The sequence below is a fragment of the Rhinoraja longicauda genome, chromosome 23 (assembly GCF_053455715.1).
Source record: "Rhinoraja longicauda isolate Sanriku21f chromosome 23, sRhiLon1.1, whole genome shotgun sequence".
NCBI classification, from domain to species: Eukaryota; Metazoa; Chordata; class Chondrichthyes; order Rajiformes; family Arhynchobatidae; genus Rhinoraja; species Rhinoraja longicauda.
Window position 1 is genome coordinate 267,501 of NC_135975.1, and position 23,467 is coordinate 290,967.

The 23,467-nt window shown below is 49.4% G+C and overlaps 1 protein-coding gene across 5 annotated transcripts in view; it reads right to left on the bottom strand.

Moving 5' to 3' along the window:
- The window catches only part of LOC144604762 (semaphorin-3E-like), a 54,709-nt gene extending 32,617 nt beyond the window's left edge, over positions 1-22,092 (bottom strand). For 3 of the 5 annotated variants that reach the window (XM_078419405.1, XM_078419404.1, XM_078419406.1), the window contains exons 1-4: positions 21,972-22,090; positions 7,364-7,524; positions 6,066-6,128; positions 4,925-5,044 (exon numbers count right to left, since the gene is read on the bottom strand). In XM_078419405.1, coding sequence (XP_078275531.1) covers positions 4,925-5,044; positions 6,066-6,128; positions 7,364-7,524; positions 21,972-22,068 — 441 coding nt within the window. In that variant the 5' untranslated portion in view covers positions 22,069-22,090. Of the gene's footprint in view, positions 1-4,924; positions 5,045-6,065; positions 6,129-7,363; positions 7,525-21,971 lie in introns of all 5 variants that reach the window. The other 2 variants (XM_078419401.1, XM_078419403.1) reach the window with 2 other exon arrangements.
- Positions 22,093-23,467: the final 1,375 nt, after the last annotated feature.

Below are 23,467 nucleotides of genomic sequence, written 5' to 3' on the forward strand. Positions count from 1 at the left end.
ATGTTTCTGGACTGGGTTCACGTAGAATCACAGAATCATAACTTCATAAATGATAGGAGCAGAATTAGGCCATTCGGCCCATCATCTACTCTGCCATTCAATCATGGCTGATCTATCTCTCCCTCCTAACCCCATTCTCCTGCCCTCTCCCCGTAACCCCTGACACCCACACTAATCGAGAATCTATCTATCTCTGCCTTAAATATATCCACTAACTTGGCCTCCACAGCCGTCTGTGGCAATGAATTCCACAGATTCACTGCCCTCTGACTAAAGAAATTCCTCCTCATCTCCTTCCTAAAAGAACGTCCTTTAATTCTGACACTACGACCTCTGGTCCTCGTCTCTCCCACTTGAATGTCTTGTTGTATCAATCCAGGGCGGGATTGACACTGTAAACAGTGGAGCCCTGGGGAGTGTTGCAGAGCGGAGAGGTGCATGGTTTCCACCAAGTAGGCAGAGAGATGGAGGTTGCCATGAAGATGGTGTTTGGCACGCTGGCCTTCATTGAGAAGGGTATTGAGCACAAAGCTGGGACAAGATGATGCAACTGTACTAGTCATTGGCACAGTGGTAAAGGTCTATGACTATGTTCAAGCAGACTGAAGATAGACAGAGTGCTGGAGTAACTCAGCGGGTCAGGCAGCATCTGTGGAGAACATGGATAGGTGACGTTTCACAGAGTGCTGGAGTAACTCAGTGGGTCAGGCAGCATCTGTGGAGAACATGGATAGGTGACGTTTCACAGAGTGCTGGAGTAACTCAGCGGGTCAGGCAGCATCTGTGGAGAACATGGATAGGTGACGTTTCACAGAGTGCTGGAGTAACTCAGTGGGTCAGGCAGCATCTGTGGAGAACATGGATAGATGATGTTTTGGGTTGAGACCTTTCTTCCCTTCAGGTCTGAAGAAGGGTCTCCACCTGAAACGTCACCTATTCCTTTTCTCCAGAGATGCTGCCTGACCCGCTGAGTTACTCCAGCACTTTATGTCTATCTTCAGTTTAAACCAGCATCTGCTGTTCCTTCTTACACAGATATCCCCCAGTGTTGCGAACGGCACTCTAACCTCTGCTTCTGTTTGAACATTGAGCCCAGTAGACTTTTCATTTCATGAAAGGCCACAAATAATGAAACACAGCTTCTGAAAACATTTCCACTCACACAACACGTCTCACATTCCAGCTTATAAAAACAGCAACATTTCATACATTTTCATTATACCATTCCTGAAGCTTGCTGTAACATCTTTTGTAAACTGTAAATTGAATTATTAAACCATCAATCTGAAAATGTGGAGTTAAAACATTGTCAGATTGCACGCAGTATAATTTAAGGACTGTGCAAGTGTTATCTATGCTCACATAAACCAACCTTTAGAAAGTTGCTTAAATACTTTCCATACCCCTGCGATAAGGAGATGCAAGTAATGACTCAATAAATCAGAACAATACCTTTCCCTCTCTGATCACCAGATTGGAATCTTCAAGCCAAACAGGGCTGCTCAGTTATAAAACTGCTGTGGAGACTGTAGGAATGATTTGCATTTATATTGTCAATGTTTTCACCTAACTGAGAAAATGCTGCCTCCTTAAGATTCAGATCCAAACGCAGGCATCAGGAGTTTCCAAAGTTGATAATTCACCACTTTGAGTCGTAGTTGTATAGGACAGAAATGGGCCCTTTGGCCCACATGTCCATGCTAACCCTTTTGCTCATCCACACCAATCCTACTTGCATTGATTAGTATCTGTCTAAATGCATCACAAACATGTTAGATTGCATCTGATGTTATAGAGGTGCACAAAATTATGAAAGGAATAGATCGGGTAGACGCACAGAATCTCTTGCCCAGAGTAGAGGAATCGAGAACCAGAGGGCATAGGTTTATGGTGAGAGGAGATTTAATAGGAATCTGAGGAGTAACTTTTTTACACAAAGAGTGGTGGGTGTATGGAACGAGCTACCGGAGGAGGTAGTTGAGGATGGGACTATCACAACGTTTAAGAAACATTTGGACAGGTACCTACCTGCCATTTCCAGTTGGTTTATATAATAATAATAATAATGCATTACATTTATATAGTGCTTTTCAAACACTCAAAGACGCTTTACAGGGATTTCTAGAACATAGAGAAGTGAATAAATAGATAAATAAGTAAACGAACAGAGAAAGGAGACAGAAGATGAGGTGACGGTCAGTGGTTGAAGGCAGTGCTGAAGAGGTGAGACTTCAGTGATGTTTTGAATGTGGTGAGTGAGGAGGAGTCTCTGACGGTTTGGGGTAGTGAGTTCCATAGGGTGGGAGCAGCGATGGAGAAAACCCTGTCCCCCCAGGATCTGAGTTTGGTCCGGATAGGGGGGGACAGGAGATTGGCAGCAGCAGAGCGGAGGGTGCAGGTGGGAGTGTGCCTGTGGAGGAGGTCAGTCAGGTAGGATGGGGCCAGGTTATGGAGGGCTTTGTAGGTCATGAGGAGGATTTTGTATTGGATTCTCTGGGGGATGGGGAGCCAGTGGAGTTTGTAAAGGACGGGGGTGATATGGTCACGGATCGGGGAGTGGGTGAGTAGACGGGCAGCGGAGTTTTGAATGTATTGAAGTTTACTGTCACAGAGTCACAGAGTCACAGAGACACTGAGACACAGAGACACAGAGTCACAGAGACACAGAGTCACAGAGACACAGAGACACAGAGTCACAGAGTCACGGAGACACAGAGACACAGAGACACAGAGACACAGAGACACAGAGACACAGAGACACAGACACAGAGACACAGACATACAGCATGGAACCCTTTGGCAATGCTCCTCACTATCCATAACTTGACCAGTTTTCATGTTGTCCACAAACTTATTGATCAGCCCAACTACATTTTTGCCCAAATCGTTCATATACGATCCACAACCTGCAGACATCCCAGCACTGCTGCTTCACGGCGCCAGAGACCCGGGTTCCATCCTGAGTACGGGTGCTGTTTGTACAGAGTTTATACATTCTCCCCGTGATTGCGTGAGTTTTCTCCGGGTGCTCCGGTTTCTTCCCACACTTCAAAGATGTACAGGTTTGTAGGTTATTGGCTTCGGTAAAGGTTGTAAATTGTCCCTTGTGTGTGTGTAGGATAGTGTTAGTGTGCGGGGATCGCCGGTCGGCCTGGACTCGGTGGGTCAAAGGGCCTGTTTCCACGCTGTATCTCTGAACTAAACTAGACTAAGAAGATCACTGGTCACAGATCCCGTCAGAACAACACCCCTCCATCACTACATGTGTCTTCCATGGCCAAGAACAACACCCCTCCATCACTACATGTGTCTTCCATGGCCAAGAACAACACCCCTCCATCACTACATGTGTCTTCCATGGCCAAGACGATCTTGAACCTAATTTTATAAGAAAATAACTGCAGATGCTGGTACAAATCGATTTATTCACAAAATGCTGGAGTAACTCAGCAGGTCAGGCAGCATCTCGGGAGAGAAGGAATGGGTGACGTTTCGGGTCGAGACCCTTCTTCAGACCTAATTTTGTCTGATTATGAGTGAAGCCCTACAGTTGAGGCAATATTCCTCTGAATCTCTCTGACCCTCGTTTAATCTCACCCTTCCCGTAGTGCGGTGACCAGACCTGTACATAAGACTCCAACTGCAGCCTCACCCATAATCCCCTGGACATGTCCAACGCTAGTACAACTCTGTGCTTGTTTATAAACTCTTCCATCTCCTCTGCAATAACAACGCTGCCTGAAACGATGCTGTGAATTTCTACTGCACAAACACTCTATAATTCCTCTGAAATTGTTCCTGGCTTTGTGCTTCATTGTCCCACTCCATAGGTTCAATTTCACCACATCAATCTGCAGCAGTTTAATGGATTTCTTCCTGACAGTTGGGATCCCCATTGGAGTGGTATTACTGTAAGAAGCTCTTCTGTAAATCCAATCAAAGCCTTGCCTGCAGTTACTGGGAGATGTGGGAGGTTTTCACAGCCTGGTCAGAGAGTGACATCTTGGTGCAGCCTCTAACAGCACGGCTCAGCCCAGGGGCTGGCGACGTGCCCACAATGCAGATGGCAAGCCTTGCAAATGGCTCTTCACACTGCACACTCTGTGCTTCCAATCCAGGACTGGACCCTCACACTCCACACAGTCTCGGCACCGACCCCTCACACACTCCACACTCCACGGGCCTCAGTCACAACTATGACCCCTCTCACACACTGCCGATCTCAGTCACAGTAGCGCACACTGCCCACTCCGTGGGTCAGCCAGGTCACACACTCCATGCGTCTCAGTTCCCGTACTGACCCCTCACACACGGCCCACACAATGGGTCTCAGTCTTGGCACCGATCTCCCACACACCTTCAGGTCTCGGTCTCAGCTCCAGCCCCTCACACAGCCCCTCACACACGGCCCACACACACGGCCCACACACACGGCCCACACACACGGCCCACACACACGGCCCACACACACGGCCCCTCACACACGGCCCACACACAGCCCCTCACACAGCCCCTCACACACAGCCCCTCACACACGGCCCACACACACGGCCCACACACACGGCCCACACACAGCCCCTCACACACGGCCCACACACAACCCCACACACACGGCCCACACACAACCCCACACACACAGTCCCTCACACAGCCCCTCACACAGCCCCTCACACACGGCCCCTCACACACGGCCCCTCACACACAGCCCCACACACAGCCCCTCACACATGGCTCACACACAGACCCTCACACACAGACCCTCACACAGCCCCTCACACACGGCCCCTCACACACAGCCCCACACACAGCCCCTCACACATGGCCCACACACGGCCCCACACACAGCCCCTCACACATGGCCCACACACGGCCCCACACACAGCCCCTCACACAGCCCGCTCAGCAGCGCGGTGCCAAGACCTACCTCTGTCCAGCGCCCCAGTGTAACAAAGCTGCAGGTTGGATCGTAGGCCCCGGTTCCACAGGCTAGGAGGTGCGAGCGGTTGTACGAGTGGAGAACACGGACAAAGTTTGCACATTCCGACTGCAGCAAGGGAAAGGAATGACATTAGCTCCCAGACGCAGATTAATGAAGCATATTTACAGATGGAAAACACAACCAGCAGCACCAATAGATTCATTTACAAAATGTGCTGCAAGGAACTGCAGATGTTGGCTTAGACCGAAGATAGACAGGAAGAGCTGGAGTAACTCAGTGGGTCAGGCAGCCTCTGTGGAGAACATGGATAGGTGACGTTTCACAGAGTGCTGGAGTAACTCAGCGGGTCAGGCAGCATCTCTGGAGAACATGGATAGGTGACATTTCGGGTCGAAACCCTTCTTCAGACTGAGAGCCACGGGAGAGGGGAAGAAGAGACATGGATGGTCCTGGGAGACAGGAATGGAAGTCACCTCTTCACTACGGGGCTGGTGAACCACTGGAACTCTCCAGATGCTGTGGGACTCAGTCATGGACTCAATGACTCTCTACATCTGATGCAGGGTCTTGGGGAGAGGTTACGAGTGTGGCTCTACTAGCATCGTGCCTTTTTCAGAGCTAGTATGGGCGCAATGGGCCAAATGGCCTCATCTGCAACAATCTCAAAACCAAGATCAAGATTGCTGAATATGAATGGGATCGGGAGATGTGGGGAGAAAGCAGGAAGGTGGAAGTGGGGTAGATCAGCCAGTAATGTCACAGATACTGAAGAAGGGTCTCGACCCGAAACATCACCCATTCCTTCTCTCCAGAGATGCTGCCTGTCCCGCTGAGTTACTCCAGCATTTTGTGTCTGTCTTCAGTGTAAACCAGCATCTGCAGATTATAATTTAGTTTAGTTTAGAGAAACGTTAGCAATGATTCGGCGTGGGCTGAGAGAGTAAAGAGGCTTCGTTCTTGGCTTCTGCCATCGAGCCAGAGGAAGTGGACCTCCTGCAGCCTCATCGAGCCTTTGCCTGTACACTCCTCACCAATGTGAACCAGGGGCCTCCCCCAGCAGAAGAATACCGCACAGTATTACAGTAGTTCACATTGTAAGCACGATGTCGCCATGATGGACAGGCACCTTGGGATCTCTGCCCTTCAGCCGACAGCTCTCCCTCTGCCTCTCTGTGGCGGGCCAGTGAATCTGAAACAACAAAGGAAGATGGTTGAGCTGTGAACATCCCAGGGCTGCTAGCAACAGGGACCAGCGGGAGCTGGAGTGGGGAGTCTGGAGAACTGGGAGCATCTGGACCCAACTGGGAATTCACTCTTCAGTGACAGAAGAGTTTAGTTTACAAATACAGCGTAGAAACAGGCCCTTCGGCCCACCGAGTCCGTGCCAACCACCAATCCCCGCACACTAACATTATCCTACACACACTAGGGACAATTTACAATTTTTACAGAAGCCAATTAACCTACAAACCCGCACATCTTTAGAGTGTGGGAAGAAACTGGCGTACCCGGAGAAAACTCATGCAGGTACAAACTTCACAGACACCACCCGTAGTCAGGATCGAACCCGGGTCTCTGGCGCTGTGAGGCAGCAACTCTAAAGAATGGGTCGACTGGGCTTGTATTAACTGGAATTTAGAAGGATGAGAGGGGATCTTATAGAAACATATAAAATGATTAAGGAATTGGATAGGTTAAATGCAGGAAAAATGTTCCCAATGTTGGGGGAGTCCAGAACCAGGGGTCACAGTTTAAGAATAAGAGGTAGGCCATTTATAGACAATAGACAATAGACAATAGGTGCAGGAGTAGGCCATTCAGCCCTTCGAGCCAGCACCGCCATTCAATGCGATCATGGCTGATCACTCTCAATCAGTACCCCGTTCCTGCCTTCTCCCCATACCCTCTAACTCCGCTATCCTTAAGAGCTCTATCCAGCTCTCTCTTGAAAGCATCCAACGAACTGGCCTCCACTGCCTTCTGAGGCAGAGAATTCCACACCTTCACCACCCTCTGACTGAAAAAGTTCTTCCTCATTTAGGACTGAGATGAGGAAAAACTTTTTCACCCAGAGAGTTGTGAATCTGTGGAATTCTCTGCCACAGAAGGCAGTGGAGGCCAATCACTGGGTGTTTTCAAGAGAGAGCTAGATTTAGCTCTTAGGGCTAACGGAATCAAGGGATATGGGGAGAAAGCAGGAACGGGGTACTGATTGAGAATGATCAGCCATGATCATATTGAATGGCGGTGCTGGCTCGAAGGGCCGAATGGCCTCCTCCTGCACCTATTGTCCATGTTCTACTGCTGTGCCACCGTGCTGCAAGCTGAGGTACCACAGCCACAGCAGCCAGGCCATTGCTGACCCTCGCATCATTTACCACAGAGATTATTGCTGATCTCCCACAGATGAGGGAGTGGCCTCACCTCTCGTGAATCCTGGTCAATGTGGTCCAGGCTGAGGGACCAGAGCCGGTCTCTGCCGCCGAGGACCAGACGATCCCTGTACTCGTCCAGGAGCGCGGTGTGTATGTCTGACGTCCCCCCGGTCACAGGGAACAGTCTGCTTCTGTTCAGCCCCCACAGCTCTGAAATGGAAGCAAGGAGCGGGCAGGTCACCATCAGACTGCACCTGATGTAATGTGAACAGTCTACACAACACAGACGATAGCACCGCCACACACACCTTCTGAGATCGTTCAAAGGTTTATAAGTTGTAGCAGCAGACTTACGCATTCAGCCCATCAAGTCTACTCCGCCATTCATCCATGGCTGATCTATCTCTCCCTCCTAACCCCATTCTCCTGCCTTCTCCCCATAACCCCTGACACCCGCACTAATCAAGAATCTATCAATCTCCGCCTTAAAAATACCCACTGACTTGTGGCCGTCTGTGGCAATGGATTCCACAGATTCACCACCCTCTGACTGAAGAAATTCCTCCTCATCTCCTTTCTAAAGGGACATCCTTTAATTCAGAGGCCGTGCCCTCTGGTCCTAGACTCTCCCACTAGTGGAAACATCCTCTCCACACCACTCTGTTCAGGATAGAGGAGGGAGTACTGGCTTCAGCTCTAACACTCGCTGGGGGTCTCACCTCCTCTGGGTGGTGTTTGTGAATTGTTCTTGACCTTTCACACAGTTAGTAGCTCAGGCCACAAGGACAGGAGGGAGTGATACTGTATGCTGTATGGACACTTGTCCATGGATCGTACTGGTTTCGAACAGATACAACGTCTGCTGTCCATGCCTGTGGAATGTCCATCATTGCATCCAGAGGTTATGTTGTGGGGAGATGGGAAGAATAGTTATACTCAGACCCATTTAACATCAGTAAAACACAAAGTGCTGGAGAAACTCAGCAGGTCAGGCAGCATCTGTGGAGGGAACGGTTAGGTGATGTTTCGGATTGAATTGACTAGGGTTGTGAGAGTTTTCAAGAGTTTAGAATAACGACAGGGCATCTGATCAAAACTTACAAAGATCTTACTGGGCAAGGCAGACTGGGCAAAGTGAGGATCTTGTGAGGATATTGTCAGAGGACATTGTTTTGATGGACAGTCTTGAACTAGGGTCTCATAATAAGAGCTGTGCCGTTAGTAGATGTTTCATGTGGTGGTGAATCTTTGCAGATCTCTGCTCTGGTCTGTGACACCTCAGTCATTGAGTTTGTTCCAATCTCCAATCAACCGATATCTGGGATGAAGGGATGTTTCATCCATATTTCTACGGTGAATATTTTATCCACAGCCGGTATTTATTTATGGAAGTATGTCTCGGTGCTGAGCTGATGGTAGAACCATCTCAGAGTATCAGATGGGCAGCTTCAGAATCCATTTCTTACGTTCTGTGCACTTGCTTAGTGACATTAATAATTTAAAGCATCAGCCAAAAGATCGATAAAGTCCATTTTCAAGAACATTATTGATCAGATTTATGTTGCCTTCAAGATGTGGAGCTGAGGCCCTATAGAGATTGTTAGTCTCAACTGACACAGTTTTACAGCAGCAAGAGTTCGAACTTATAAAGGACAAGAGCCGAGGGAAAATGGATAGTTGGAATAAATGGTTTAACATGGAACTTCAGCTCAGCGCTATTCCCATCTGTTTCGAAAAGGCAACTTGTGGAGTTTGAGGAGAAGGCTGTTTGGAAGGATGAGAGGGGACCTCATTATCATCATATCATATCATATCATATATATACAGCCGGAAACAGGCCTTTTCGGCCCTCCAAGTCCGTGCCGCCCAGTGATCCCCGTACATTAACACTATCCTACACCCACTAGGGACAATTTTTACACTTCCCCGCCAATTAACCTACATACCTGTACGTCATTGAAATTTACCGAACAGTGAAAGCCCTGGATGTGGAGAAGATGTTTCCACTGGTGGGAGAGGCTAGGGCCAGAGGGCACAGCCTCAGAATAAAAGGACATTTAGGAAGGAGATGAGGAGGAATTTCTTTAGTCAGAGGGTGGTGAATCTGTGGAATTAATTGCCACAGACGGCTGTGGAGACCGACAATGAGTATTTTTAAGGCGGAGACAGACAGATTCTTGATTAGTACGGGTGTCAGTGGTTATGAGGAGAAGGCAGGAGAATGGGGTTAGGAGGGACAGATAGATCAGCCATGATTGAATGGCGGAGTAGAATTGATGGGCCGAATGGCCTAATTCGTCACCCATCCATGTTCTCCAGAGATGCTGCCTGACCCGCTGAGTTACTCCAGCACTCTACAACTGGAATGAGAATGTGTTCGGAAGGAACTGCATCAGATCATGTATCCACAGCCAGTGAACATTGTGCCCTAGATGTTCCCAGGTGACTTGGCGAAGCATTAATATTGAAAGCAACCAATTCCCAAAAGTCGTGCTTGGTTGAAGATGTGTAGTCTGCAACTACGCTGTGAAAACTAATTTATGTGGAAATCACACATCTACTGGGCTTACAACAACTCTAAAGAAATGCCTAGAAGCAGTGAACCCTATTTTTTAATTTTCAATTAGCTGGGAAACATGTAAATAGTTCAACGTGAAACTTGAGCTCTGTCTGCAGCCCCACCCCCCCTTCCCCCCCCTCCCCCCCCACCCCCCCCCCCCCCCCACGCCCGTACTGACCAGTCATACAGCACAGAAACAGGCCCTTCACCCAACACGCTCGTACTGACCAACATTCATTGGTTTGTTGGTCACACAAACCAACCTCCCCTCCACTGACTCCATCTACACCTCATGCTGCCTCGGCAAGGCCAGCAGCATAATCAAGGACCAGTCTCACCCCGGCCACTCCCTCTTCTCCCCTCTCCCATCGGGCAAGAGGTACAGAAGTGTGAAAACGCACACCTCCAGATTCAGGGACAGTTTCTTCCCGGCTGTTATCAGGCAACTGAACCATTCTACCACAACCAGAGAGCAGTGCTGAACTACTATCTACTTCATTGGTGACCCTCGGACTATCCTTGATCGGACTTTGCTGGCTTTACCTTGCACTAAACGTTATTCCCTTATCCTGTATCTGTTCACTGTGGACGGCTCGATTGTAATCATATATTGTCTTTCTGCTGACTGGTTAGCACGCAACAAAAGCTTTTCACTGTACCTCGGTACACGTGACAATAAACTAAACAGGAGAAGGTGGGAGCATGTGGTTCGGAGGGACAGATAGATCAGCCATGATGAATGGTGGAGTAGGCCTGATGGGCCGAATGGCCTAATTCTGCTCCTATCACTTATGAACACAGACCTGGTATTTCAGACCGCAACCTCAGTCACTTCAGTGTAACATAGACTGCCTGGATACTAAGCCCCTGAGTGTACTGTGTTGTCGAGCAGACATTCATTGCTATAAAGTTAAGCTGCATTCATGGTGCTGGCTATTTATAACTGAATCATTCCATACTTGTGGGAAGTGTGGAGTCTGGAAGCAGTGGATGTTTGAAGTGGTGCCCAATCTAACCAGCAGCCGATGTTCCCTTCATGGACCCAGTACCTCCCACAGCAAGTCTGTTACAGAACTCAACCACAGGCCACACACAGTCGCTGGCAACCGGCGCTCTGCTGAAAGCCAAGAGTGTCCAGATTCACAGACAAAGTACTGGAGTAACTCAGCGGGTCAGGCAACATCTCTAGAGAGAAGGAATGCGTGATGTTTCGTGTCCAGACCCTTCTTCAGACTAAAGAGAGAGGGTGGTCTAGAGATATGTGGCTCCACGATCAGCCAGGAAACATGGGGTGTAGAAGATGCCCACCTCCCCTCTTCATCCCCCACTGTCTACAAGAAGTAGTGATCTGTTGTCAGGACAAGGAGCGTGTCTCCACAACACAGTGATCAATATGGACAAGGAGACTCTGCAGCAAGAAGTTCTCTAATGTCGACGATGGCCATCTCCCCTCTTCATCCTGCGCTGTCCACAACATACAGCAATCTGCTGTCAGGCAAGGAGTCTCTGAAATAAGGATGCAAAGATCTGGTTGACTAAAGTCCATCCAGCCACATGCATTGCTTGTGGACATTCATCTCCTAATGCTGATTCATCAGAGGTCCATGGCTTTGACTTTTCAATGACCGTGCCCCACTTGAACCAGCTGTGATGTGCCTCAGGTACGATCTTGGAGCCAGAGTTGCCCAACTCCCTCACAATGGTCAACCCAACAATGGCCCTGAGCTGGTAGAGCAACAGCCTCACAGCGCCATTGATCCAGGTTCCATCCTGACCTCAGGCGCTGTAAGTGCAGGAGTAGGCCATTCGGCCCTTCGAGCCAGCACCGCCATTCAATATGATCATGGCTGATCATCCACAATCAGTACCCCGTTCCCGCCATATCCCTTGATTCCGTTAGCCCAAAGAGCTAAATCTAACTCTCTGTTGAAAACATCCAGTGAATTGGCCTCCACTGCCTTCTGTGGCAGAGAATTCCACAGATTCACAACTCTCTGGGTGAAAAAAATTTCCTCATCTCAGTCCTAAATGGCCGACCCCTTAATCTTAAACTGCGACCCCTGGTTCTGGACTCCCCCAACATCGGGAACATTTTTCCTGCATCTAGTCTGGCCAATCCTTTAAGAACTTTTTATGTTTCTATATGATCTTCTCTTTTCCTTCTAAATTCCAGTGAATACAAGCCCAGTCCACCCATTCTTTCATCATATGTCAGTCCCGCCATTTCGGGAATTAACCCGGTGAACCTATGCTGCACACCCTCAGTAGTAATAATGTCCTAGCAAGACTATGTGGAGTTCACATGTTGGCTGACTGCTAGCACACAACAAAAGCTTTTCACTGTACCTCAGTACATGTGACAATAAACTCAACTGACCATGACATCGTGTCCCATAGATCAACTGGTGTCTCTGTCCAGTCCCCTGTCTCCTGTCTGCCCCCTGTCTGTCCCGTCCCCTGTCCCTGTCCTCTGTCCCCTGTCCCCCCATCACCTGTCTGTCCTCTGTCCCATGTCCCCTGCCCCCCCGTCCCCCGTCCCCCTATCACCTGTCTGTCCCGTCCCCTGTCCTCTGTCCCCTGTCCCTGTCCTCTGTCTGTCCTGTCCTCTGTCCCCGTCTGTCCTCTGTCCCATGTCCTCTGTCCCCTGTCCCCTATCCCCTGTCCCCTGTCCCCTATCCCCTGTCCCCTGCCCCCGTCTGTCCTCTGTCCTCTGTCCCGTCCCCTTTCCTCTGCCCCCTGTCCTCTGCCCCCTGTCCTCTGCCCCCTGTCCTCTGTCCCATGTCCTCTGTCCCCTATCCCCTGTCCTCTGTCCCCTGTCCCCTGTCCTCTGTCCCCTGTCCCCTGTCCTCTGTCCCCTGTCCCCTGTCCCCTGTCCCATGTCCCATGTCCCCTGTCCTCTGTCCCCTGTCCTCTGTCCCCTGTCCTCTGTCCCCTGTCCTCTGTCCCCTGTCCCATGTCCTCTGTCCCATGTCCTCTGTCCCCTATCCCCTGTCCTCTGTCCCCTGTCCCCTGTCCCCTGTCCTCTGTCCCCTGTCCTCTGTCTCCTGTCTCTCCTTTGCCCCTCTATCCCGTCTGTCCCCCGCCTGCCACACAGAGACCCCAGCCAAGTGAGGCACTTGCTGCCACTTGCTTGCCCACTGTTGTCATGGCAATGGCTAACTATGTGCTTCATGTGAAGTTGACCCTAGACCCACGCCTCACTGAAGACCCTCAGTGGTCACTAGCAAGTGAATCTCATTTTCAAATACATTTTCTCCAATCCAAACCTTTGCCACCATGAACTTTGGTTCCAGATCTGGTCACTTCTGCTTGGAAAGATTTTGGAGAAGGTGATTTGGTAATGTACCAACTTAGAGCGAATAATTACAGGAACATGAAACCGTACAGAACAAAGGAAAACAAGAACTGGGAAGAGGAAAGGCCATTCTGCCCCTTGAACCTGTGCTAACCAATCAGTAGAATCATGCCCAAGACTGAGCATCATCTTCTCTCTGCGTCCTTCCTGTAATGGTCAAAATCCATCAGTCATAGTCATGATATCGAGGACCTCTGGACTAACCACTCCTCCTGGAAGAGGAACTATTGATGGCTAACAGACTAAATGAATTGTAAATGTTAACCCTGTCACTTTTATTGCCTGGAATCAAAGTCATATCCTCAATCATTATTGATATAAATGAGGAATAAAATCAGCCACAAGTTCCATCCGGAACATTCCCTCACATCCAAGAACCTGGCCAGACGACATCTTGCAGGAAACAATTTATTCTCAAACAAGATAAATTGGCAGCAATTAGCCAGGGAAAGACTTAAGCCAAATCTTGCTGCTGAGTCACAATCGTGGGGATAAAACCAAAACATATCCCTCAGCAAGAGATCCGATGTGAAGATGATTAAATCAACCAATGTATGTAGCAACTCTAACATCCTTGTGAAGCAACGGGGATTGGAACTCAGGCATTTGTGGGAAAGTTTTCCACGGCTTTGCATTTGTGACATGAAATTCCAAGCAAAGCAACATTGGGAATATATCCCGGTAAAACTGGCCCTTTTACCAATAGCAATGTCACCTCTGGGTTTTCTGATTCTCCAATTATTCCAAGCTGAGACCTGGTGTCAGTTTGGATCGAGGCCATTCCCAGAGCAACAGAACTACATAAGAGGGAGGAACCTGCACTTGGTTAAGTTGCCGTGAGCTGGAGGTTTGCAGTTCCTTCCTACACATGATGAGGTTGTCCACACTTGGACTTGTACCTGTCCCCTCATCATCTCCTAGACTACAACCCCCCCCCTCCCCCACCCCTGCAGAATACACCCCAACATTAGGGGACTTGCTGGTGACAATGTGGAAGATGGAGCTGTCAGTAACAGGCTCCATATCTCCGGATTACTGCCAGCTACAACTAAATCTGCCAAACATCTCACAGGGACACACGTTCAATTTTAGTTCCATGATTTATGATAGTTGTGAGTTTCATTTCCTCCTTTCATCTGCCACGGGCTCTGGTTATTACATTTATAATAATTCCTCTCTCTGCTGTTTTAATTATACCATAAAATCTCTCAAAGTAAACAGTTCCCTCAATGAGGGAACAAAAGAGAAAGGAATCATTGTTCATGGGCGTTGGGATCAGTTGGCTGCTGGTGGGGTCTCTCTGAGCTTAGTGTCTACAGCAGAGCTGACAGCCCAGTGCTTCACACATCCGTATTACCCAGACCCAGGGACTCAGCAAATGTACAGAGCGATCACAGAGAAACGTATACAGGTTAGAGATGGTGACAAGCCTGGCTTTATCCTCGAATTACACAGGCCCTTCAGCCCAATATGTCCATGCCAACCAAGATGCCTCATCTACACCAATCCCACCTGCCTGCATTTGGCCCATGTCCCTCTAAACCTATCCTACTCATGTTGTACCTGTCCAAGATCTCTTTAACATTGTAATAGTCCCTGCCTCAACTACCTCCTCTGACAGCTTGGTCCTGTGATATCATGAGAGGTAGAGTCATAGAGGGGAGATACATTTCCTCCCGGTGGATGCAACAAGGACTACAAACCATCATGGCTGCCAGCAAAAGATTACAAAACCCATAGTCAGCAGGGCTGCCTGCCCTGCTGACACTGATTGCTGCTGACAATGATTGCTGCTGATTGCTGCTGACACTGATTGCTGCCCAGCTGAAACAGATGAGCTGATTGCCTCAGTGAGAGAGCTAAAAGGGAAGGGAAGCAATATATTTAAGGAGAGAGACAACAACTGGAGCAGAGAGAAGCAGTGTTTGAGTTATATTTTGTATGAAGGCAGCAAGCTACAGTTTTGATTTAACTACCTGTTTTGGTTTTGTGTACCTGTTTTTGGAAATGACTAAATATATGGAATTTAAGTTTGAAAACAAGAACGTTTCTGTCTTCATTTCCAGCACCCACACCTCCCAACCTTCAAGAGAAAAGCTCCCGACCTCTCAAGACATCACAGTCCATACACACACCACCCTCTGTGTGAACAAGTCAGGTTCCTATTAAATCTTTGCCCCTCTCACATTAATCCTATCTCCTCTCGTTCTTGTATCCCACTACTCTGGATCACAAGAGTGTGGGCATTTACCCATCTATTCTCTTGCAATGAAGACTCTCACAAAGTTTGACTTTAGGATGTATGTCGTCAGCAAACGCCGTGTTGTTTGTATGTCATCATATATGGAGCTCAGCACACTTTGCCCTGTGACCACTGGGGACCCATTTATAGCGAATCAGAGTCATACGGTACAGAGACAGGCCCTTCGGCCCAACCCATCCATGCTGACCAAGATGCCCCATCTAAGCTAGTCCCATTTTCCCGAATTTGATCCATATGCTGCTAAACCTTCCCTGTACATGTACCTGTCCTTTAACTGTTGTGATTGAAGCTGCCTCAACTACCTCCTCGTTCCCTATTCCTACCACCGTATATTGAAATGCCTTGTTGTTGCATGCAACCATGCTTATTGATGTAGTATTCCCATTCACCCCAACAATGTTCAGCCTGTCACAGCCTTTGTGCTGCATTGTTGCCGGGATCATGTGGACTTCCCTCACTGCAGCTGATGTCCACGATACCAGTCCATCAGGTGGACATCCGCCTTTGATGGAGAGACTCTGTCTACCGTCTACATAGACCCTGTCATTCCCGATCATGGAACCATGCGTGTTCAGTGTATGATGAGCTGACGTGTAAGATCATAAGATCATATGATAGGAGCAGAATTAGGCCATTCAGCCCATCAAGTCTACTCCGCCATTCAATCACGGCTGATCTATCTCACAACACAACCCCAAACCCCATTCTCCTGCCTTCTCCCCATAACCCATGACACTCGTACTAGTCAAGAATATATCTATCTCTGCCTTAAAAATATCCACTGATGGCCTCCACAGCCGTCTGTGGCAAAGAATTCCACAGATTCACCACCCAAATCTAAAGTGTACAGGCGGTCCAGTTGTGGGCAACTCTGACGCTTCTCCAACTCCTGGCCAACCCTCTGTAAATGCTTGGTATTTTGGGACCTCCACCCATTTGTGCTGTGAGATATCCACTCAGGACTCCTCCCTCATCTAGCGGCACACGCAACCTTCAATTCTCCTGGTGGTTGAGGGGGAACAGATGTGGGGAATCCCACATCAAGAGGAAGTAGATTGATCCTTATCGCCTTCCATCACAGTGAGGAATGTGGAATGCACTGCGATGGATGTTTATGTCAACTTTTATGTGGTTGTGTGTCTTGTTGCTTTTCACTTAGTATGGCTGTAAGGTAACTCAAATTTCACAGTGAAATTTGTACATGTACAAATTAATTGCTACAAGTGACAATAAATTGGCCTTGAAACTTTGAAACACCAAGCTGACTCCTTGTATTAAATGTCATACAGCTAATGTTGCAGATGGTTTATGTTCCCTTTCATGTCTCTCATTTCCCTCTCCCTGACTCTAAGTCTGAAGAAGGGTCCCAACCCAAAACATCACCAATCCATGTTCTCCACAGATGCTGCCTGACCCGCTGAGTTACTCCAGCACTCTGTGAAACGTCACCTATCCATGTTCTCCACAGATGCTGCCTGACCCGCTGAGTTACTCCAGCATTTTGTGTCCTTTTTCAACTGTCCAGTTAGCTATAGTTTATTGCCACACAGCAAGGGTGGGGTGAAATTCCTTGCACACATGCAGGTCCTGGAGTAAACAAAATGCATTGTGTTGCATGCACGGTAATAAATGATGCAGAAATAAATGCAACAACTTGCAAAACAGCAACATTGTGAAACAATCATCTACGTGAAGGTTGTGTGGTTTGGAAAAAGATTGGAAAATAGCCAAGACAAGGAGATAAGCCTCCAGGGAATGAAGAGGCCGAAGAGAGGAGATTAATGAAAAACATGAATTGCAATCTGGGATCCGTGAAGGAAACGACGTCCTGTGGGTCTGCAGCATCCAAACAGATGTGTTCCCTTGTGGCACTCACTCCCTAAACCCCTGGTGTTTAGTTTAGTTTAGAGATTCAGCATGGAAACAGGCCCTTCAGGCCCAATGTGTCCGCGCCGACTAGCGATCCCCGCACACAAGCACTATCCTACACACTCTCGGGACGATTTATAATTATTCCATTAACCTACAAACTTGTATGTCTTTGGTGTGTGGGAGAAACCGGAGCATCCAGAGAAACCCCTCTCATGATCTTATACACCTCACATTGACCCTGGTATTCTGGGGTATGGTCACTGTTGTCCATGTTGACCCTGGTGTTCTGGATATGGTACCATTGTCCATATTGACCCTGGTGTTCTGGGTATGGGCACTATTGATCATGTTGACACTGATGGTCATTGTTGACCAGCCCAGTGGGTATTGTCCACCCCACCCCTGCCCCTGAGGTGAGTGACTGCACGCCATCCCCCAGCAACCATGGTGGGTCTGGGATGACCCAAACCGATGGCCCACGGAAGGGCAGCAGGCCCACACCTACAATACCGAGCCCTGGATGGTACTGAGGTCAAAAACACAGCAGGAACCAGCAGAAGTTTTACAAGCACGGTGCTTTCATGACCGCCATTACAAACCATGTTTAGTTTAGATCAGTTTAGAGCAACAGCGTGGAAACAGGCCCTTCGGCCCACCAAGTTCATGCCGACCAGCGATCCCCGCACACTAACACTATCCTACACACACATCGGACAATTTACAATTTTACCAAAGCCAATTAACCTACAAACCTGCACATCTTTGGAGTGTGGGAGGAAACCGGAGCACCCAGAGAAAACCCACGCAGGCTACAGGGAGAACGTACAAACTCCGTACAGACAGCACCCGTAGTCAGGATGGAACCCGGGTCTCTGGTGCCGTGAGGCTGCAGCTCTGCCCGCTGCGCCACCGTGATGGCCACACCTCCACCTTGCGTGTTCTCCCGGCATGGAATATGACCTTGGTACCGGCCAGGACTGTGTACTGCTGGAGGGGTCACCTACTGTACCCCGACATGGGACAAGGCAGGGCAGGCAGTGGTTTTGGGATTACCCCCCCCAGTGCCATTAATAAAAGTTGCACTTGCAGAAACACAAGCTTTGTAGTTTTGTTGATCATGGGTAAGGAATCCCCTAATGTGTGGTGGAATTTCACGGGCTCCTCAGTACTGAATCCTTCTGATGGATTTGTGACATTCTAACGACCTTAACCCATAACAGGTTAATCTGATAATTCCCAAACATATACCAGGAGTTAATCCTGCAGGAAATTTCACATCCGCTGACTGAGAGTTTCGTCAGGAGCTGGGCCTCAGAATGCAGTCAACTTTATTTGATTGGTGCTGACATGGATTTGAAGCTGCGTTTGATTTGGAACCATGGCAGCAAATCAGACAAGAGGAACAGACAGGACCCAGAGTCACAACTCCTGTTATCTGATGCAACACCCAGAATCAATATCTACAGCTCCGGTCTGAACAAGTGCAACACAACAATAAAAATTAAACAGAAAGATTGGAAGATTAAATGGAAAACACATTGTGATAAGTGGAAACAGTTTCTGCCGCTCAAAGTGGTTGATCGACCCAGGGATTATAAAGTAAAAAACTACAGGTGCTGGAAAACTTAAATACTAGAAATACACAAGAGGTCAGGCAGCATCTGCAGTGAAAACAAAGCAGGGAGTGACAGAGCGATCGAGCACAGAATCAGGCCACTCAGCCCATCGAGCTCTTGCTGGCCCATTTACACCAGTCCCACCTTTACCCCATTTTATCCCATCGACACCGCTCAGTTTCTACCCCTTGCACTCGGGGTAATTAGGTGAACACATCTTGGGATGTGAGAGGAAACCCACGCGGTCACAGGGAGAATGTGCAAACTCCTCACAGACAGCGCCCAATGTCAGGATCAACCCGGGTTCTCTGTCGTTGAGAGGCAGCTGCTCTGCGACCTTCCCCCTCCAATCATGCTCACAATGTGTGCACAACCTCAACAGCCGTCGGCCCAGGTGAAGGCGGCCGCGACACTGGAGAGTTACCGTGAGGGGAGGGAGGTAAGGAATCAACACGTCCAGCTGCTGAAAAGCTGCAGATATGAACATTCCTGGCTGTGAGCTAATGTTGTCCGAGTGGCACCTCGTCTGCTCTGTGCCTCTGGGCGGTGAGGGTCGGCCGAACCAGCTTCTCCTGGGGAACGTGGACAACAGGTGCAGGAAGCGGCCATTCGGCCCTTCGAGCCAGCACCGCCATTCAATGTGATCATGGCTGATCATCCACAATCAGTACCCCGTTCCTGCCCTCTCCCCATTGCTATCATTAAGAGCTCTATCTAGCTCTCTCTCCACTCCCTCCACCGCTCAGTGCCTAAGAAGGCAATACGGGGAGAAAAGATGAGGTACGAGGGTAAGGTGGCCAATAATATAAAGGAGGATAGTAAAAGCTTCTTTAGGTATGTGAAGAGGAAAATATTAGTTAAGGCAAATGTGGGTCCCTTGAAGGCAGAAGGAATTTATTATGGGGAACAAGGAAATGGCAGACGAGTTGAACCTGTACTTTGGATCTGTCTTCACTAAGGAAGATACAAGCAATCTCCCAGATGTTCTAGTGGCCAGAGATCCTAGGGTGACGGAGGAACTGAAGGAAATCCACATTAGGTAGGAAATGGTGTTGGGTAGCCTGATGGGACTGATGGTCTGCATCCCAGAGTACTTAAGGAGGTGGCTCTAGAAATCGTGGATGCATTGGTGATCATTTTCCAATGTTCTATAGATTCAGGATCAGTTCCTGTGGATTGGAGGGTAGCTAATGTTGTCCCACTTTTTAAGAAAGGAGGGAGAGAGAAAACAGGAAATTATAGACCAGTTAGTCTGACATCAGTGGTGGGGAAGATGCTGGAGTCAATTATAAAAGATGAAATTGCGGAGCATTTGGATAGTAGTAACAGGATCGTTCCGAGTCAGCATGGATTTACGAAGGGGATATCATGCTTGACTAATCTTCTGGATTTTTTTTGAGGATGTAACCAGGAAAATGGATAGGGGAGAGCCGGTGGATGTGGTGTACCTTGACTTTCAGAAAGCCTTTGACAAGGTCCCACATAGGAGATTAGTGGGCAAAATTAGAGCAAATGGAATTGGGGGTAGGGTACTGATATGGATAGAAAATTGGTTGACAGACAGAAAACAAAGAGTGGGGATAAATGGGTCCCTTTCAGAATGGCAGGCAGTAACTAGTGGGGTACCGCAAGGCTCGGTGCTGGGACCGCAGCTATTTACAATATACATTAATGACTTGGATGAAGGGATTAAAAGTACCATTAGCAAATTTGCAGATGATACAAAGCTGGATGGTATTGTGAACTGTGAGGAAGATGCTATGAGGTTGCAGGGTGACTTGGACAGGTTGTGTGAGTGGGCGGATGCATGGCAGATGCAGTTTAATGTGGACAAGTGTGAGGTTATCCACTTTGGTGGTAAGAATAGGAAGGCAGATTATTATCTGAATGGTGTCAAGTTAGGAAAAGGGGACGTACAACGAGATCTGGATGTCCTAGTGCACCAGTCACTGAAAGGAAGCATGCAGGTACAGCAGGCAGTGAAGAAAGCAAATGGAATGGTGGCCTTCTTAACAAGAGGAGTTGAGTATAGGAGCAAAGAGGTCCTTCTGCAGTTGTACAGGGCCCTAGTGAGACCGCACCTGGAGTACTGTGTGCAGTTTTGGTCTCCAAATTTGAGGAAGGATATTCTTGCTATTGAGGGCGTGCAGCATAGGTTTACTAGGTTAATTCCCGGAATGGCGGGACTGTCATATGTTGAAAGACTGGAGCGACTAGGCTTGTATACACTGGAATTTAGAAGGATGAGAGGGGATCTTATTGAAACATATAAGATTAACCAGGGGCCACAGTTTAAGAATAAGGGGTCGGCCATTTAGAACGGAGATGAGGAAAAACTTTTTCACCCAGAGAGTTGTGAATCTGTGGAATTCTCTGCCACAGAAGGCAGTGGAGGCCAATTCTCTGAATGCATTCAAAAGAGAGCTAGATAGAGCTCTTAAGGATAGCGGAGTCAGGGGGTATGGGGAGAAGGCAGGAACGGGGTACTGATTGAGAATGATCAGCCGCGATCACATTGAATGGCCTTCTCCTTTTGTCTATAGTGGGCGGTGAGTGTGGTCGCTCAGTGACCCAGCACCACCGGGTAACGAGTTCACCCTCTCCCGGAGACAGTGTGGGTGAAGGGGGGAATCTTTGGCCTTCGAGGCGGTGCAGCGGGTGGAGCTGCTGCCTACAGCCGGCCATCTGTACATTCAGTGTGACAAACCCACTGATGAGCCGTGGGGTGGCCACAGGCGCCAAAGCAACGCAAAGGTTCACCTCGGTTTGAACCAGCATCTGCAGTTCCTTCTAACACAAAGCTGCCCCTGGCTGGCGAGCAGTCACCGCTCTGGCAGAACCTGTAGCCCTCGTTAACACAGCCCGTGACCACAGTAAACAGGCAGACAGGCAGGCACCCACACCCCCACCCACATACCCACCCCCCACTCATCCCCCCACTCAACCACCCACCCACCCACTCATCCCCCCACTCAACCCCCTCCCACCTACCTTTATACGACAGGCGCAGTCTCGGGTGGCCGGTGTCGCCAGCGCTACAATAACGGCAGCACAACATCAATAACAGCCACGCCGCGCCGCTCCTCATCTCCCTCGCCCCGTCCCTCTTCATTCACCACTCCGGAACAATGAGCATCCTCTCCCCCTACCTGCCCCTCTCGCTCCCTCTCTCCCCCCCCCTCTCTTTCTACCTCTCCCCTCTCTCTCTCTCTCCCCCCCTCTCTTTCTACCTCTCCCCTCTCTCTCTCTCCCCTCCTCTCTCTCCCCCTCCCCCTTCTCTCTCCCCCTCGCTCTTCCTCTCCTCTCTCTCTCTATCTCTTTCCCCTCTCTCTCCCTCTCTCTTATCCCAGTGTCCAGCGCTTTGTAATTTAATCTTCTTGCCAGACTTCAATACAACCTGCCCGGAGTGTCTCAGCCCTTCTCTCTCCAGGGTCCGTCTCTGCCCAAGTACCTGGTTCCAGTTCACCTTTCACCTCTGCCACATACAGGTACGCCCCGCTTGCCCCAGCCTGTTCCTCACCTGTATCCACCTATCACTCGCCAGACTCTGTCCCGCCCTCACCTCTCTCTTCCAGCTTTCACCCACCACCCGACCCTCCACCGTGGGTCTGAAGAAGGGTCCCGACCCGGCACTGTCTGATACTCGTTCAAGCTGCGACCCAGAACCTTGAGCGCTGGCGGCGTGAGAATGAGTCTTGTGAGGCGGTGCAGTGCACTCCACCCTCCCCACCCCCCCCCGCTCACTCCCCCCTCCCCACCTCCCCACACCCCCCCGCTCACTCCCACATCGCCCCACCCTCCTCCACCTCCCCACACCCCCCCCGCCCCCGCTCACTCCCCCCACCCCCCCCCGCTCACTCCCACATCCCCCCCTCCCTGCCCCACACCCCAGCTCACTGCCCCCCCCCCATCACCCCCCCCCCCATCATCCCCCCCCCCTCACCCCCACTCCCCCTCCCGCTCACTGCCCCCCTCCCCCCCCCCCCATGTTACGTGGGAGCCGCCAGGACACATCCTCGGGACATTCAGTAAAAGACGAGTTTGAGCGCCGCATCTAAACAACTTTAAATGTCATTTTTGAATGGTTTCTAACTAGTGCTTTATTCTGGGGAGTGGGACTCGAAACCCTTCATAAGTTTTATAATTATGTAATAAAGACACAAAATGCTGGAGTAACTCGGCGCCACAGGCAGAGGTAGACATCTTCTAGAGAGAAGGAATGGTTGATGTTTGGGGTCGAGACCCTTAATGTCACCTACCCATGTTCCCCACAGATGCTGCCTGACCCGCTGAGTTACTCCAGCACTCTGTGAAACGTCACCTATCCATGTTCTCCACAGATGCTGCCTGACCCGCTGAGTCACTCCAGCACTTTGTTTCGATCTTCGGTTTAAACTAACATCTGCAGTTCCTTCCTACGACACATAATTACATGATAGTTGGGCCAGTATTTTGTGACCAGCGTGGTCCTTCGAAGGCAGCTGAGC